At 36.5% G+C, this 18,299-nt stretch overlaps 1 protein-coding gene across 5 annotated transcripts in view; it reads right to left on the bottom strand.

Moving 5' to 3' along the window:
* Positions 1-6,030: 6,030 nt before the first annotated feature.
* Positions 6,031-18,299, bottom strand: part of Vgll3 (vestigial like family member 3) — a 49,971-nt gene continuing 37,702 nt past the window's right edge. For all 5 annotated transcript variants that reach the window (XM_031364225.1, XM_031364226.1, XM_031364229.1 and 2 more), the window contains exon 4: positions 6,031-11,764. In XM_031364225.1, coding sequence (XP_031220085.1) covers positions 11,721-11,764 — 44 coding nt within the window. In that variant the 3' untranslated portion in view covers positions 6,031-11,720. The remainder of the gene's footprint in view (positions 11,765-18,299) is intronic.

The following is an 18,299-nucleotide window of genomic DNA, read 5'->3' as shown; positions in this document are numbered from 1 at the left end:
CTCTCTCTCTCTCTCTCTCTCTTTCTCTCTCTCCCTCCCCCTCTCCCTTTTTGTAATTCATACCAAGCTCACTAAGGCTTGAAGAGGAATTTGGGTGTCCTGTTCTGTTCCTCTCTGAGATTCCTAAAACATGTAATGGCTCAGGCACTAGAGTATGCCTTTTTTGCTCAGCGGTCATGTGGATCTCTGTTGTCTATCATTCATATTTTAGTATACTTACTTCCAAACCGAAGTAGTGAATTGCTTCTTCACAGAGGAGATATATTTAGGTGCTTAGACAGGCATGCTCATTGTAAGTCTATCAAGGGCAAGGCTACAGGACTCCTTATTTCATGAGTAGCTATCTAGACCTTGGGAAGAATGAATACCCATGCTGTACATTACACAATTGTGTTTTTTAAATTAATCTACATTTAGCTTATCTACATTTAAGAACATCCTATTTACTTCATCTCATCTACATTTAAGAATATTTCTGTTCTTTTTCACTCAGACATTTTTTATTATATATTTCAAAAATGTCGAGGCCTCCATCAGCCTCATGGTATAAGAGGGATAATCAAAAGAAAAGCCAATTTAGTAGCTAGGTATAGCTTAGAATAGAGGCAATACTCATGCTATTTTCCAACCATATTCATATACAATGTATTAGTCTACATCTTAATATAGGGATAGCTTCTGAAGATACTTAAAGACAAGTAGAAAGTACCCAGAATGCATTTTGTAAATGAAAAGACAACTTGATAGAAAAAGGAGGAGGCAAACATAGAAATTGTTTTGCTTGAAGAAATATTCAGTGCTAATTCTGGGTTACACAAATCATTTGAAATCTCCCTACCTCAATTTTATTGCTTAAAATAGGAACACAGGAACTGGGCCTGGGAGTGCTGCAATGATTCAATAGGCCTTTCAAAGTCCCCATCTATAATGACTAATAAAGTCTAAGCTTTGTAAGAAGTCCACTATTAGGTATATTTTATGCCCTGTAATGTGGGTGTTGCCTTTTTGATTTAAATGATGGGAAACTGTACTTTTTTACCATGACAAACAACTGGGGTAAAAAAGACAGTATTGAAACCAAGTATGTTTGCACCCTTTATGCTTTTGACAAAGAAATTATGAGATAAGATAGTTCTATATCTTTTTAATTATTTGTTTTAGCACACCATTTTACTCTAGTGCATATTTACAGTGTGAGAAATGAGGGTTCTTTAAAAATATTAACATAAAATCAGAATTAAAATGCATTTTAAAAAGTTTATCTTTATGAGTATGAGTGTTTTGTCTGCATATATGTAGTAGGCACACCACATGCTTTCTGATACCATGGGAGGCCAGAAGCAGTTGTTGGATCTCTTGGAACTCCAGTTACAGATAGGTGGATCCATCACACTGTCTCTGCAGAGAGCAAAGGCTTCTAACTGCAAAGCTGTTTTCTCCAGACTCTACTCTTGTTGCTTTTAAAAAACAAGATCTTAGATCTTATTCACCAATTAAAGAGATTACAGATTGACAATTTCAGATTAAAAAGAAGGTTTCAACAACAACAAAAGGATGTTGCATTTCTTCTAACCTATTAGTATTTAATAACATTTGAGGTTTGCCTTGTAAGAAGAAAAGAAAACTCCAAAACCTTAATCCTTCACACTAGAATGTTGAAAGCATTGGCTCCGCATCCCCAAACTGGAAATAATGTTCTACACTTCCAAAGACTGTCACAAATCTAAGTGGTTCACAAAAGCCAGATTGGTCTTTCTCAATCTCCCCAACATCCTGTTCCTGACCTTCCTATGAATGTATTCTGACAGAGAAGATATTCAGATTTGACCACAGCAGAAGCCAGAGGAAGCAGTACGGAACTCTTCGGGTGCTGGTTTGGTCACACCTGGGCTGAACACAGGTTGTCACTTGTGCCGGGCGGTAGTGGCTCACGCCTTTAATCCCAGCACTTGGGAGGCAGAGGCAGGCGGATTTCTGAGTTCGAGGCCAGCTTGGTCTACAGAGTGAGTTCCAGGATAGCCAAGGCTACACAGAGAAACCCTGTCTCGAAAAAACAAACAAACAAACAAAAACAACAGGTTGTCACTTGCACTAAAGTGACTGTATCAGTGACTTAACCGAAGACTTCCACAATTATTAGGCTCAATTCAAAAAAAGAGCGAAACCACTATGTACTTGGTGATAATTCAATCACAGGAATTTAACTTGGTAATCTTTATAATTCTCCAAATGGTGATTGTTAATACCTTCTTCATTTTTCAGATGACCACATTAAGAACCAAGGAAATTATGCAAGAATATACAGCTTCTAAGTTACACTGCCTAAATTCGAACTCCTATTTTCTTTTGCTAAAACTCAATGTAAATTTGTGCGGTGCTATTTTGTGAAGATTTTGTAAGTTTGAGTGATACTTGTTTACAGAGAAATGTGGGTCTATTTTTTAGTATTGGTCAGTAATTTTAGTTTCTCCCAAATAATTTAGTTTTCCACTGGTTCTCAAAGATAAACAGAGAAAATATGGTGTTAAATGGCAGCAACATGTTGCTGTGAACTCTATTTCTATATTCAAGGCTGTCCTCTTCATGTTCGTAGCCCTTTTCTCTACAGACTTTCCACAAAATGCTTTAATAGCAGATTCACATTTTACAGCTTCGCTGAGGTCCCCACTTCTTCCTTGGCTTCTCAGGAGACAGGCACATGTTTACTTTCACAAGCGGTTTAGGGCCTGGTGTTACAGAATGTGATGACACACTTTAAATGGTTCTTTTCTGATAGAAAGATTGGACCATCACCCCCGGAAGGCCACTCACAACAGGACTTTCTCACCCACCCTTGCTATGACAAGCCTTAATGGAATCTGGCCTGCGGACTGTCTGTGTTCTGTGTGAGGCTGGTGTCAAAGCAAGTCCAAGCAAGTTCCCCGAAGTTCAGCCTTTACAACATCTCTAAACTCAAGAAAATATTCCTCCAAGGCACCACCCACCATTTCCAGTGGGAATACATGGAAATGACCCTCCTGGAATTAGCATGTAAGTGGGAGACTGTGTTAGATTTGTACTCCCAGAAGATTCATTGGGGGGGGGGGGGGGAGGGAAGGGCAAAGCCAGGACGGGAAAATGAATACCATTACCACCAAAATGTTCTTCTCAAGGATGAGGGAGTACACCCTGCAGCTGTTTCACAGGGCTGCACTGCTCAACATATTTTGCATATTTACATACACCAAGTATTTCCAAACAGGCTTGTGTTTGTTTAAAATCCCCCACAGAGATGTCTGGTAAAGCTGTCAGTGTAGAAAGCTATTTGCTTAGTGAAGTTTACAAAACTGTTTTTAAAATCACGCGCGAGTGCGTGCACGCATGTGCAAGCACACACATATGTGTGAGTATATATATATATATATATATATATATATATATATATATATATTGGTTTTTCGAGATAGGGTTTCTCTGTGTAGCCCTGGATGTCCTGGTACTCACTCTGTAGACCAGGCTGGCCTTGAACTCAGAAATCTGCCTGCCTCTGCCTCCCTTTAATCCCTGCCCAGCTGTTCATGTATATTTGTATGAGCAAAATAGTCACTGTAATTAGCAACTTTGTAGAAAAATCTGGATTGATCTACGTATTACACCTAATGCTTAGAAATAAAATAAGACATAGCTGAAGACCAACGAAATGGAGAAAAATTACATTAGTTGAGGCTAATTATTTTAGTTAAAATTCTATACACAACAAAATATTAGTTAATATATTTCAGTAATCTTTGCTTAGTTCTAAACTGTCAAAAAGGAATTTTTTTACTTGCTATTATCATTAATCTTTGACTTTCAAGTACTTTTACTTCAACTTTACTAAGATCTAACTGACAAAAGAAAAATTGTATAAATTCAATGTACACATGATAGTTTGATGCAGACATACACACACACACACACACATGAACATACACACATGCACATTGTGTAATAATTACTACCATCAAAGTTACTAACATATCTGTCATTAAAATTGTTTTGCTTTTTGCAAGAAAACCCAGCACAAGACAGATTTTTCATGTAAGTGATTTCTTTTGGAAACTCAAAACACCACAAAAACCACACATAACTCATTCGAAAACAGGCTAGGGAACTTTCAACAGAAAGAACTGGGTAGTTTAAAGCTATATTTTCCTTTTAGCAAGATCCACAAGAAAAGGATAGAGTATCATGCTTAGGGGGGAACAGATTTTGTAGTTTTTGGCAAGATATTAAATCCTCTGTTGCTATATTTGGCTCTCTGTAAATAGTGGCTTGCACAAGTGCAAAGCAAGGATCAATGCTGGATGTTCTTCATTCAGCCACAGCCAAACTTGGTATGGAAAGTAAGGGACTTGTGTTTGCATGTTGTTTCCAGCAGCCTCGAAGCTCATTTATTGATCAGCAGCATTCCACAATATGGATCCCTACTTTGCACATTAAATCTATCAAAGCCTGCTTGCTTTTCTGTAACACTTTTTCACTGCTTAACTGATAGCAGCTGGAGCGATTCAATCAGGACAGAAGTGTCAAGATTTTACCATGTCAATGTGGTCATCTGTCCCACTATTTAGCCCAATGAGACACTTGGAGAATTAGCATGTCACAAGACGGACATAAGCCCCACCCCTAAGCAACACAATTATAAGATTGGTGTTAATTGTCCCCAGAGAAAACAATTTAGTGAGAAAGAACCTATCAAGGACTATTCTCTAACTATCTATCTAAGACTGTTCTCTAACCCTTTTGAGTTCTGGCTGTGACCAAAGGGACCCAGACACTTCATGAAGTATTTCAAGAAACAGCAGAAGTTTTCTTGATAACCTATTATAGAACAGAAAGACATTCCACACAAACACTGAAGCAAAGATTATATTCTATTATTTCTGATGAAGTAGTAAGTCCTTCCTGCTTATAACCTGATTTAAAACAAAAGCAGGAAAGGCCATAAATAATTGTGGTAGAATAATATGTTTTCACATTCTTTCACCCTGAATTTGAGAATACATTGTATCTCATACAGAAACAGCGACTTGGCAGATAAGAGCAGTGAAACACAAACATTATCCTGAGTTCCATAAGGAGAATCAGTTTATAAGCACAGAGGGGCATTATCTGGGCAAGGAGGAGGCAGAGGATCATATGAGAGTATGACCAGATGAAGGTGACTGGTTTGGAATAGGGATGAAGGGGTCACTGCCTGGAGGACTGCTGAAACTGGAAACAGGAAGAACACAGATGCTCTTTGGAGGGTGCAAACAATATGTACTCTGTGTTAGCCCAAGACAAAACCTGTGCTAGGAGCCCACAGGTACAGAACCGTAAAATAACCTTTTGCATTGTTTTAAGTCATTATATTTCTAGTCATTTTTTTTACAGCATCCATAAACCTCTCATGTGCTACCCCAGTCTATTTCAGACTGTTAGGAAGATGTGTCAAGTTATCTCACCTGCAGTACTTGAGGAGACTCTTAGTTAAGACTGCTTTCGGAAAGCATAGTTTTTTCCTATTAAAGAACATTTCATAAGAAAAGGGGAGGAAGGGCTATGTAGTGAGAATGTACAATTTCCTTCACAACAGAGAGTCTTAAAAACCTCTCTTCAGGACCACTTCCTTAATTTCAGCCATTGGCAGAAAAGCTTTACTGCTGTTGTTGTTGTCCATTTATCTTTTTCATACTGCTTATAGAAAGTTCTATGCTGACGAACATGGAAACAAAATCATCAGGACATGTTTCCCAGAGGGGCAAGCAAATAACTTAGCAGCATCATACTGCAAAACTTCTCAAGACTCCTGCTGTTATGTCATTAATCAATTTCACTTGCTCTTCCACTATAAACATATGTTTCATAATCCACTCCAAACTGTAACAAATAAATGTCATGGTCCTGGAAATTAACCTCGTAGTTTATAAAAATCTAACATGAGATGACTGAATGATATCTGCAAGTTGTTTAAGCACAGAGGAGACAAAGGTTTAGTTACTAGAAGTGCAAACCCAATCATTAAAGTCACATTAAATTATTTATTGAACAAATTAAAGAAAATGACATCTGGTCTTCTCACAAAGTCTCCCATGATTGTATATCGATGACACAGTTAGAAGTTCTGCATTTGAAGAATGACAATAAGAAAGTCATATGATTTTACAATTATAAAGTCAAAAGATTTAGAAATTCTCTGTTATCCATTAGTTAACAATTAAGCATAAATGAGATTGCTTAATTTCCTTTTCTGGAAATTGGAAATCAAGATGGAAGATTTCTCTCATAACTAAACAATCTGGAATCTCACTGTATGTCAAATGCTGTAAGATATGAATTCTATTATTAGTTTTCAGTTTACCTTATCAAGTGATAAATATAAAGTTTATCATATTGTGCATCTTTCTCTTTACAAAAACATTTCACCTTACCTAGGTGTACACAATGAAAACAAAAGGAATCCGTGTTTCCCTTTAAATATATGCACTTTAAAATGATACAAAGAACTCACATGGAGGTTTTTCCTATATTGTACATCTTGAAAAATACCTACATGGAATAGCATTTGTAAATCAGATAGGATGTTCACAAGTATACACATCCTACACATTGAACTAAGTGTGTAAAACCCATTACATTCCATTTTGTAACTCTCGCTACCAAATAGAAGAGAAAATAATGTCTACCTCTATTACTACAAAGAGAAAAGTTCACATCTTAGGTAAAAAGAAAGCCTCAGTATGAATTTTATTTTTGAAAAGAACTAATATTAGCTTAAAATTTAGTAGTCAGAAATCATTAAAAAAAGAAATCAATTGGTGATGGCGTGCTCCTTTCTAAGACTGTATGGCTTTTTTTATTTACACAACACAACAGAATTGAAAAACTACACTAAAACCTGTTAGAATTCCCTGCAATTTAAAAGGAAGTTCTAGAAAATGTCCTTGGATCATATAAGGTGGTCAAAATTTCAAGACTACTTCCTTGACTAATCGCTTGACATCACAAAAGTTTCAAGCAAACAAAAGCTCACAGCAAAAATTTAAAAGGTAAGACATTTTAACTATAAGGACTAATTCTATAGATTAAAAATTCCCAGAAAGCACTAAGAGAAAAAATACTATGCAATATTCTACAAGTCTGATCTGTGGCCTAGTCCTGTGACCACATAACCAAGGAAATTAACACTGTGAAACTGTTGAAGCTGAGGTTCCTTGCTGGCTCCATTCATTCCCCAAACACACAAGCTACCCTGCCTTCACAGTGTATATGTGTGTGTTCAGCTATATTTTGAGACACAAATATCAGCCTAATTTTTCTGAAATAATTTTAATCAAAGTTTTCATGATGTCATGGTAGATTTAAAGGATTCCTCAAATTGTAGTATTTTTAAGATGTTTGATTTTAACTTGTCTTTCCATCCTTAATATTATATGAAAGATATATATTATGCATTCTTCAGGAAAAAAAAAATACACCAAACAAGCTTAGTCCTTGGTGTTTCCTGCACGTTGAAATCACAGGCTGACTTCATTTTGGGTTTCATGCAGCTTCTTCTGTCCTATCCCAGCTTGGAAGGTGAGCCATCACAGGGACCTTGACTGCCATCAATACCCCTTTGTAACTGCAACAACTGAGTGAACTCTTTCCATCTTCAATAACCGACACAGTGTCAACATCTGCTTCCAATAAAGTTGTTTCGTTTTTTTTTCTCAAGAAGAGTAAATCTGCTGACTGAGATCGTAAAGGGGGTGCGCCCCCTCCCTTTCCGTGAAAGAGACTTCTTTTTTTTTTTTTTCCACACCATATTGTGCAACTTTTCCTCCGAGGCAAAGAAAAACAAGAGGGGTAGAGAAGAGGAACATTCTTAGTCCAGTGCCACGGAAACACAATGTATATCTGACAAATACAAAGGTCAGTGGCTTGGTGACACTGCCCTCCTAATTTTGGAGACAGTAATATATAGAGTTGTGGGTGAATATGACTCAGACTTTGGCTACATACAACTAGATGTTTAATTAACATTTCTTCAGAAACACCACATTAAAAACTCAGAGTTCATTAAGAAGTTAACATTTTATCTCCCAAAAGTAAGACAAAAAAAATTTCCCCTCTCAGTGACTCTTCACAGAAAAGCAGTCATTGGTCTACTTAGGTGCAGCATAAGGAATATGCAACGTTATGGGAAAGGATATTTAAGAGCTCAATTTAATAACCAACTTGCTGAACTGATGCTCATTTGAGGAGGCTGTTAGCTGTTTGAACATCTACGCTGTAAGTTGGGTACATCTGTATATGTTTCCCAAGTTTCAAAGCCATCCTCTTAGGTAGTATTATCCCATTTTTGTCATGAGGTAAATGAAGTTCTGAAACAATAAACCACAGCTGAGTCAGGGTTCAGTGAGCAAAAAACTGAGTTCAAACTAAATCATCCTGCTGACCCATCCTTTCTCAGACAAAACTGTAACGTGTGTTCTTGTCTTGTCCATCACTTACTGCCATTCCCACTGACTAGTTCAGCAAATGCTACATCACACAGGGATGCTTCTCATAAGGGGCAGCATGCAATTTAAAAAAGTATAGTCTCTGTCGCTTGAAATTACAACATCCACTCAGATGGTGATCTTGGGGCTACTTCCTGTCCCATGTTCTGCAAGCTTAAGAAAAGGCAAATACTATTGGTAGAATAAATGATGATCTGCTCTAGAACATTTTCTTTTAATGCTATAACTTTGGGAAATGTGCCCTTCAGTATTTTTGTAATCCACTCATTCTTGTTTCTTAAATTTTAGGATAGTATTTCTATTTGGGGGGGGTTAACAAGCAAATCTCAATAAGATTTTCAAAATAGAAAAGTTGGAAGAGTTAAAAGTATAGGTAACCTTTGAAAGATAATATATTAACTTGGTTTATAAAAATGTTTAGACTATAAACTTCAGAGGTCCTTTAGAAATTAACAAGGAAAGATCAAATATCCTGTAGGGACTCTAATAGCCAACATTATGTGGTTTTTTACTGTAGAGAGTTCATTGGTGAAATAGTAGATTGCATGCATAATAACGTTTTCTGGTGTTAAGTGTACAGGCTTTCAAATGGACTGAAAGAAATTTGTGAAACAGTCAAAGGTAGAATGGGTCTAGTGAATTCAGAGGGGTAGGAGGCAGACACCCTTCAGTATAGCAGCCATACTTCAAAGTGAAAAATCCAGATCCAAACTATAACAGCACTTTACATGCAAATAAATTCAGATTCTTTATTTTGCTATGGTGTAGCTCCCTTTATTACTTCTGCTTGTTACAGTAATGTCAAAACACTGAGGGATGCTGGACAATTAGAGAGACATGTTCTTTCTCTATTAGGGGTTAGTCTCCTCCTTGGACAATTTGCAACTGATACCTATGCCTGGTCTCAAAGGGAGATCTCATGCCTTTGCTGCATGCAATAGAATTCAGATTCTTCACTTTCTTTTGGTCTTGAACCAAATCATGTTTTGGTCATATTATTAATGAGGATATCAGAGCAAAACCACTAAATTACCTACTTTCTTTTTTCAATCCAGAATGATGATAAAGAAGGAAAGAAAACAAGTTCATCCTCTTATCCTCCCTTATCTGGGAAAATTCAATGGAGTGAGCTCAGTGATTTCAAGTGTGGTACTGTTCTAAGAGACACTGCAATGTAAGTTAACGTATCCAAGGGAGGATGTGCTAACAGCCAATGAGTCTCCCTCATGGGAGTTGCTGAGTGCTCAATTCTTACAACTCAGGAGGATTAAAGACAACATGAATTTGATAGATTCATTCGACTCTATGGTCCACATATTTATGCAGATACATATAACAAATAAAACAATTTTTATTTGTTATCAAAATCCACATAAATATGCACAGAATTTAATGAGGCCCATTATCTGGATGCTAAAGTTCCTAAACTGGTGAGAGGAAGCTAACTTAAGTCTAAATTATATTGATAAAAATGTGAAGACAGTGTTAAAGAAAAATCAAGAGGAAGAAATGATAGAGTCTGTGGATACAAGAAATGAAGTGGGTTTATAATTCAAAACACAGCAAGAATAGAAACAAATGTCTAAGATATAGCCAAGGGAAATGTTTGGAAATGAGTTGTGAGAATTTTGTGTAGCTGCTTGATGTGTTGTTAATGTGTAAAGTATTCTCACCCATGTAGTTCACAATTAAAAACAGAACACAGCACGTGACTTAATCTTCTGCTTTGTGTGGGCTGAGAGGAATGGAAGGATTTAATAATCATTATCAATTAAAAGCATCTATACTACACTAACGTCCTGTATACCTGGGAGCAACTGAAAGGAAAAAAATAGGTTATGTCTTTGATTTGCCACTCATCACTACCTTCATAATCCCAACCTTTGCCTAATCTTCTCTTAAAGTTAATTCCAACTTCACTTTTTCTTTATCTTGTGGGCCATATTAAGTTCATTTCTCAACCTTTCAGTCTTTCAACCAGTTTGTGTAATTGAAGCACAAACTTAAATCCATTACCACTTTTATTTTGCTCTAATTTATGAGAAACTAATTACACTTAAAAGCAAATGAAAATCTTGCAAAATGATCAAATTAAAACATTACATAAAGAATACATTACTTTTCAGTTTACAAATATGAGGGATAGTCAGCACTTTGGCATGGGTCTCCTTCCTTTCCTACTACTCATTTTGCATTCACTCCAGAAAACAAAGTCATCCATAACTTTTGAAACATCCATGAATGAATGGTTAGAAATTAGAAAAATTTGTCAGTGAGGTCCACAGTTATCATGGCTGAATGCATTGGTTTTTATTATTTTGAAGCCATGTGTAAGCTCTACTCCTAATTGTTAAGATAGGCTGGACTATGCATAGAAGTACTGTTCATTAACCAAATTGTTCTTGTTAGTCAACCTCTAAGAACTATTTGGGAGAAATACCCCTTAGTTTGTGGCCCTTTAAAGGAAAATGCCCCTTTCAAGCTGCACAGACATATATAACTGCAAACTAAGAGAGCTATCATTGAATTAAGTCTTCACTGAGTTTCAACATAAACACAACATAGCAAGGTTTGTCTATGGTAGCTCCACTGTTGTTGAATGGATGAAACCCTTGAGGTCCCCTCAGAAGCACAGACACAGCACATCACAGACTCTTTAAAGATCAGCACTTAAACATTTTGGCCAGTGCTTCTTTGAGAGCAAGTTCTTTAAACAGAACTCAATGACTGTTACAACATTAAGAAAACAAAACAAAACAAAACATTACACCTTCAAAAATATCCCCTCCATGCTAAACCAACCATTTTGTATTACTACAAAAATAGATGAAGATGAAGTTAATGGTTTTCCTGAAGGAATGAGCATTTTCATTTGGTAGATCATCTTCTTACAAGGTGGCTGGTTCCAAAAGGAAAAAAAAAAAAGGCACACAGAAACTAGCCCAGGTACTAGTACAAGGCAAGTAAAACAAGACGTTGCACAGGTGACAAAGGCTCAGATGAGGGAAAGCAAACCAAATGCTCTTCTTCGATGACTAGGAGGACCCACTATATTTTCTCCAGAAAAGGTTCAAATCTAAAGACAATGGCCTTATATGTCCTCTTCTCAGTCCATGTTTCCTGTATCCCATTCCTGGATGGTATATCCCAATGGCATCTTTTCCCAGTGGGCCCTTGGACTCATGCTGCCATAGGATCTGCTGATACCACGCTTCAGTACCAAGTTGATTCTTTGCTCTTGTCCTGATGCTGAAGACCTAAAATGATAAAAATGGAAAATAATGAAGAATAAGTAGGCACATAGCATCCATTAATGACCTGTAAGACACTGAGTACAGAAAGTTAAACCCGGGCAACATGAGACAGGTCCTAAAGATAACCTATCCTCTACAAAGGCCACAGAGCACACTGTGTGAAAAGAACTCTGTACTAGAATAATGCTGTTTATACTATAGACATTCTGTGCCGTTTCCTTCTTACTTTCCTAGATTAGGAGTGAATTATAAGTTCAATCAAATTAAAAGTTGTGCCTTAGCTTTAAGGAGGAGATGATAATGGAAGAGAAGAGAGACATAACGAACTTGAGAAACATCTGGACACTTCAGCAAAAATTTCCAGCAACAAGTGCAATTTGATTTGTGGAACTAGTATGTTTGGTTGTTGTAAAATTTATTTTATTCAGAGCAGCATCATTAAAATCATAGAAAGTGGTTAAATATGAATAAAACAGGGAAGCTAGTAGTACTGGTACACTGGTACGTCATAGTAAATAGTACTGTATTCTAGTTATTCATTTACATCTTTCAACATCTTTTCCCATAATGAATTTAAAGTGGCTCAGGAGGGTCTATGGAACATTGCAAGCAAGTGAGATTAAATAAGTTTAAAACAGATACATGAACAGATCTGAACTCCAACTGGTAGGTCAAATAGAAAGTTTATTAGGGAGAATGTATAGAAAATAATGAAATTGACTTGGGTCTATTATAGTCACTTAACTAATTTCTGACATAGACAATTAACAGGGCAGTTGCTGCCTAAATCCACCTGCCGTCAAGTTTCATTTTGTGTATATCTTTTGTTTGTTTTGTTTTTGTCTATTATGTTACCTTTATTTGTCTATTTTAGGCATATAATTTGGAGGTGTACACCATCTGAATCAACTCTAAAGTCACTCAGAATCAAAACTCAAAATGTGAAATGAGACCTCCAAAATGTGGGCAGAAAGAGATGACAATTGTTATGTTGGTGCCAGGATCTCAAACTATTCTTTTGACTTTGTTTAAAAGTGTTATCAGTCTGGGATAAATATTAGACATAAAAACCCACAAAAACAAAACAAAACAAAATAACCTGATAGTTTTGTATTTCGATTTTTACTATAATAGCATCTCTTGTCCCTCCACCCATCAAATAATTTTTTACTAATTAAAGATATTATTATAAGCTGGATGCATATATTAAGACAACATTCAAAGACAGCAGCAGAAAAAGACAGAAAATAAATAAAGGAACATAAAAAGCACATCAAATTATAGGAGTGAGAGGGGTCAAGGACACCATAAGAAAACCCATAAAATCAGCTAACCTGGACTCAGGAGCTCACAGAAACTGAGTCCATAATTAGGGAGCCTACATGAGTCTCATCTAGTCCCCTTGTATATACGTTATGATTATGTAGTTTGGTCTTCTTGTGAACTCCTAACGTTGACTCTTTTGGCTACTTTTAGAATCCATTTCTTCTTACTGGGTAGCCTCCTCTGACCTTAATTTGAGGTTATGGCCATAGTCTTACTGCAACTTGATCTGCCAGGTTTGGTTGATATCTCAGGAAAGTCTGATCTTTTCTGAAGGAAAACGGAGGAGGAATGGATCTGGAGGAGGGGGGATAGGTAGAAACTGGGAGGAGGGGGGAGTGAAACTAAGAGCAAGTATAAAAATGAGAGAGACAGAGAGAGAGAATTTAAAAAAACACATCAGACTATGTAGGCATAGTCTGCATCTAGAAAGCATGAGAGTGTTCACTAAAGGCTACAGGTCCTGGGTGTCAAAAGAATGGTCTAACTGTTATTCTCTAAGAATACAGGAATTTCACTTGGTATAGAACTTTTTACTCTTGTTTCAAAGAGGAGGAGGATAAAAGAGGAGACAAAAGGAAAAGAAAAGATGAGAGATGTATCAAGACACTCAAGTTTGCTTTACTTATTTTCAAATAATTTTGTGGGCTGAATAATTTGCAGCCTGACGTAGTTTCTGTGGAGAGACCCCTATAATTTAAGCCACCTTTACTGACAATTTGCTGACTACATAAATATTTTTTCATTATTAATATTTCTCATCTTTTAGATGACGCAGTATTTCCAGAGCTGAAGACTACATCAATCTATAGATTTTCAACACTGCAAGTCATGAATACTGCTGCAATCATCGAGTGGTTTGGATATTTTTAAAAATAAAGGCAATCCCTAGTTTGATGTGCAAAGATATATGACTCCCTCATCATGTAAATGTTTGCTGTAACCAAATATGGAACTACTTAAGATTGACCCCAACTTTTCAGCCAGAATAGCAAAAAGCATTCTCTCATTATAAATGCATCCCTTCAGTGTTTGGCTCCATGGCTCTGTGTCACTCCAGAGTAGAGTTTAACAAAACCAAGCCACTGGACAATTCATCTATAACCTCACAGGTATTAAATAACTACTGAATACTGATTACTTAGCTTCTTCTAGGTAGAAGACATAAATCATATCTTTGCTTTAATTTCCAGTATCATTTTTTATAAATTTCAAAATACATATAACTAATTAAAAAAAAAAACAACAATAGCCCCTAATAATATGTTGCCTCATGAAAGCAAGGCTTCCACATTTCTAGTAAAGAAAATTGCTGGTTCCTGATACTTAAGAGCCAGCTACTTAAGTTTTTCGCCCAACAAAATGAAGGAAGACAAAATTGTTCATCATGATCCTTGAATGGTCTACATACATGGCAATTTTTCAAAAACTCTTTGCGAGAATAGACTCTTGTCTGCCATAAGCATTGCTCCTATTTGGACTCCTTTGCTCCTCCAATACTAATCAAATTTGTATGAAATGAGGGTCTAACACACTCCGAGATTTCCACTGGCTTACAGAAATCACCAGACTTGCCTTCTTTATGTCTGTAACCCCATGTAGGTTTCATTCTTCAAGTCCATAAGATATTTTAGTAAAAAGTAAAATTAAGGGAAGAGGAGGGCTAGCTAACATCTTAAGGATTTATATATGCCAAGCTTTATCTTTACAGAAAATTCCGGAACTTTACATGGAATCATTTGGTGACTCTTCTAAACCATGCTCTAAATAATATGGATTGCTCAACTGATGGCAGAAATTAGGGGAACTGATGGCAGAGGCAGGATTATAAACAGGAGTTCTGATGGCAGAGACAGCAGTCTTAGTGATAGCATATATCTACACTTTATGTGCCCTGTGTTGTTTGAAAGTTATGGCAGGAGGATACTAGCCACACTTGACTAATCCCCACATAAATAGCCTCTCACAGAATTAAAAGTTCACAAACATACAAATCAATTTCTATATTCCCTTTTCAACTCTTTAAATACATATAATTTTTTTTCTGAGCTGATATCAAGACTAACAAGATGAGTGGTTTGATAATTTTTTAACAACTACACTAACTAGAAATTTATTTCTGAAATATAACAAATTATTTCTAAGATATAATAAAGACTGGCAATGCTTTAGACCTTTGCATTAGTGTAATATAATTGTTCTAGTCCCATCCACTTCCCTAAAGTGAAACTTTTTTAAAATGGAGAACATTTGACTCAAGGCTTTTGCTGTGTTTTATTTTCTGTCTCTATTATTTGCTTCTTGTTTATTGTAAATCAGATGTAAGCCAGGTATTACAGTATTATCTTCAGAGTTTGAATGTGTACTTAGAATAGAGCCTGAAAGAAACTAAAAGCTCAGAGACATACTTCCTCACTTCAGCTCCAGCACCAACACCACCTGATCACCACAGAAGAGAAGAAACAATATCCGTACCCAAGCAAACAAACTTGAAATAATGAGGAATGTGAGAGAAATCTGGTCAAGGAAGAGGATCACAGTTTGCTTTCATTTCAAAAATCTGTGAGTCTGGCAGTCAGTCTGTTCAGGATGTTAAAATAAACGCTGCAAACTGGGCAGCTGATTAACAGCAGAGATTCCTCCAGCACCATTGGAGAGGCTCAGGTCTAAGATCAAGACAACAGAATATTTGGTGTTGAATGAAAGCTTGCTTTCTGATTCATAGAGGTTTCTTTCACTGTCTCCTAAAACAGAAAGGTAGGGGTGTGTGTGTGTGTGTGTGTGTGTGTGTGTGTGTGTGTGTTCTCTAAAGACGTTCAGATGAGAATACATTCCCGTTTCTGAAGACTCAGCCCCTGTCACTTATCCATCCTCCAAAGGCCTCACTAAAACCAACACCTTAAGTGTTAGAATTTCAATACAATCAGGAGGACCACAGGGCTGACAGAATATTACAAAGATGTTACTGGAGTAACTTTCCCACTCCTGAGAAAAATCATGCTCTAATTTTCAAGAGGCCACAATTTCAAAAATTGGTGTCGGGCTAAGATTATGGATACAAGAGTCAGAATAGATACAGAGTCAGCGACATATATATAAGCATGAAAAGTCTGAAGTCTTTCCCCTCCCTAACTTACTTCAACCCAAAGGCATTTTGTGAAAACATCCCAAAGCTCCCGAAAACTTCCATGAAAGGCACAGTGGTTGGCTCAGAGGGGATTCTGTTGAATCTACTAGAGCTCCTGAACCATGCACTGGAAAAGATGGCATGGACAGCTCGAGATGGGCATCTTGAAGGGATAGCAATAAAATGGTAAGTTTGCTGCCAAGTTTAGTAGATAATGATGCATAGATAGAGAATGCATAAAGGAAAAGGTGGGGGAGGGGAAGGTTTGAAAGCAGGGGTGGAATAGGAATGATATGATATAAATGAATGATGCCAACAGGCTGATTGCAACCTACTAATTAGATGTTTGCATAACTTTATTAGAATCAAGCATTAAGTGCCATGAGGAGGATGAATGAATAACTTGAAAATAAATTTTGACTGTAAATGGAATTTTTGTTTTAAAGTGGAGCAATGACAGTGTCACCAGATTAGCTAAAGATTAGCTAGACTTTCCAGCATGGAGGGTGAAAGTGGGCACAAAATTTTACCCCTAGCTGATCTCTCTACTGGAGATCAATAGCTGCCTGGAGAGAGTACATTTCCTTAGTGGTAGGTCTAAGAGCAGAGCAATACACATTAGAGAATAAAGGTAGCATTAGTAGAACTTGATAGGATTTTAAATAATAAGAACACAAAGTTGGGTGAGTTCTAAATGAGGTGTAGGTCTTGAAGAAGATGGAGGAAGGAAATTAATATGATCAAAATATTATGTATAAAATCATCAGATATTTAAAAGGACAGCAAGACTAAGGTATCACTATTCTACTATTAGAGAGATGTCATAAGTGATAAACTGAAGTGGAATTTGTGTTCTATTGCAGAGTTGGATTTTGGGAACACTCTGATTACCAATCATAACCCACTGCATGAACATGTTCCACTTCTTAGGGGGCATGGTAATTTGAAAATGACATCAACATACCTCTTTAAGTCAAATATGCATCAATTCTTTTTTATTCCTAGAGTTGAAAGAAGGAACTGTACAATGAGAGACATACTGGTGAAAAGAGAGAAATGAGGTATAAAACCCGAGTGTAGATAAAACATATTTTGACCTTAAAGGAAAGAAAGTAGTTAATAAGTATAAACTGTTCATTTCGCAGATATTAAGAGTTTACATTCAAGTCATTTACCTAGGAACACTTGCTATTAGATTAACAAACTGGCAAGTTATTCCTATAAGTAAATACTCTGCTCTGCTATAATAAATGCAAGTAGTACTCGTTTCCAACTGAAATACATACAGCATTCTGTTGTGACAAATAGCCAACCTTCCCCCACCTCATAGAACGACAGATGACCACAGAAATGTCCATGAGATAGTCATATGCATTTCTATGCCTTCATAAAATTAACACTGCAAATGATAATACAATTGCATCTGTTTGCCAGAGACTTGCAAAATCAGGTTAAATACTTTCTATATGATCCATGTGAACACAGCACCATACTATTAACATAGAGGAACAATGAAGACTAGAAGCAATAGCTACCCATTTGGGCATCTTTTCCATCGATGTTCTCAATTTAAAGTATATTTTAGATATGTGAGCAATCACCACTGTTTATACTCTGGGGAAGATTACTACAGGAGCAGCAAAATCATTGGAAACTACATACATATCTTTATTCTTTATGGAAACCTCATAACAGTTATTCTACAGTATGACCATACTCAACAGATGTACATAGTGTACCCACATATGCACATACACATACATATGCACATACATATGCATAAACATATACATACAAACTTGTTTTGGAAACATTTGTATTATTGCTGAAGGCACACATATAGTCGGTTACAGTTGCATATTTAACTATGATGCCAAAATGTGCTCAAGATGACTCTGAAACTCATTTTTTTAATATAAAAATCAAGAATTGATAAATGGGACCTCACGAAACTGAAAAGTTTCTGGAAGGCAAAGGACATAGTCAGACAAATCGGCAACCTACAGATTGGGAAAAAAATCTTCACCAACCCCCACATCTAAAAGAGGGCTAATATCCAAAATGTATAAAGAACTCAAGAAGCTAACC

The sequence above is a fragment of the Mastomys coucha genome, unplaced genomic scaffold (assembly GCF_008632895.1).
Source record: "Mastomys coucha isolate ucsf_1 unplaced genomic scaffold, UCSF_Mcou_1 pScaffold12, whole genome shotgun sequence".
NCBI classification, from domain to species: domain Eukaryota; kingdom Metazoa; phylum Chordata; class Mammalia; order Rodentia; family Muridae; genus Mastomys; species Mastomys coucha.
This window is presented reverse-complemented; position numbering and strand designations above follow the sequence as displayed.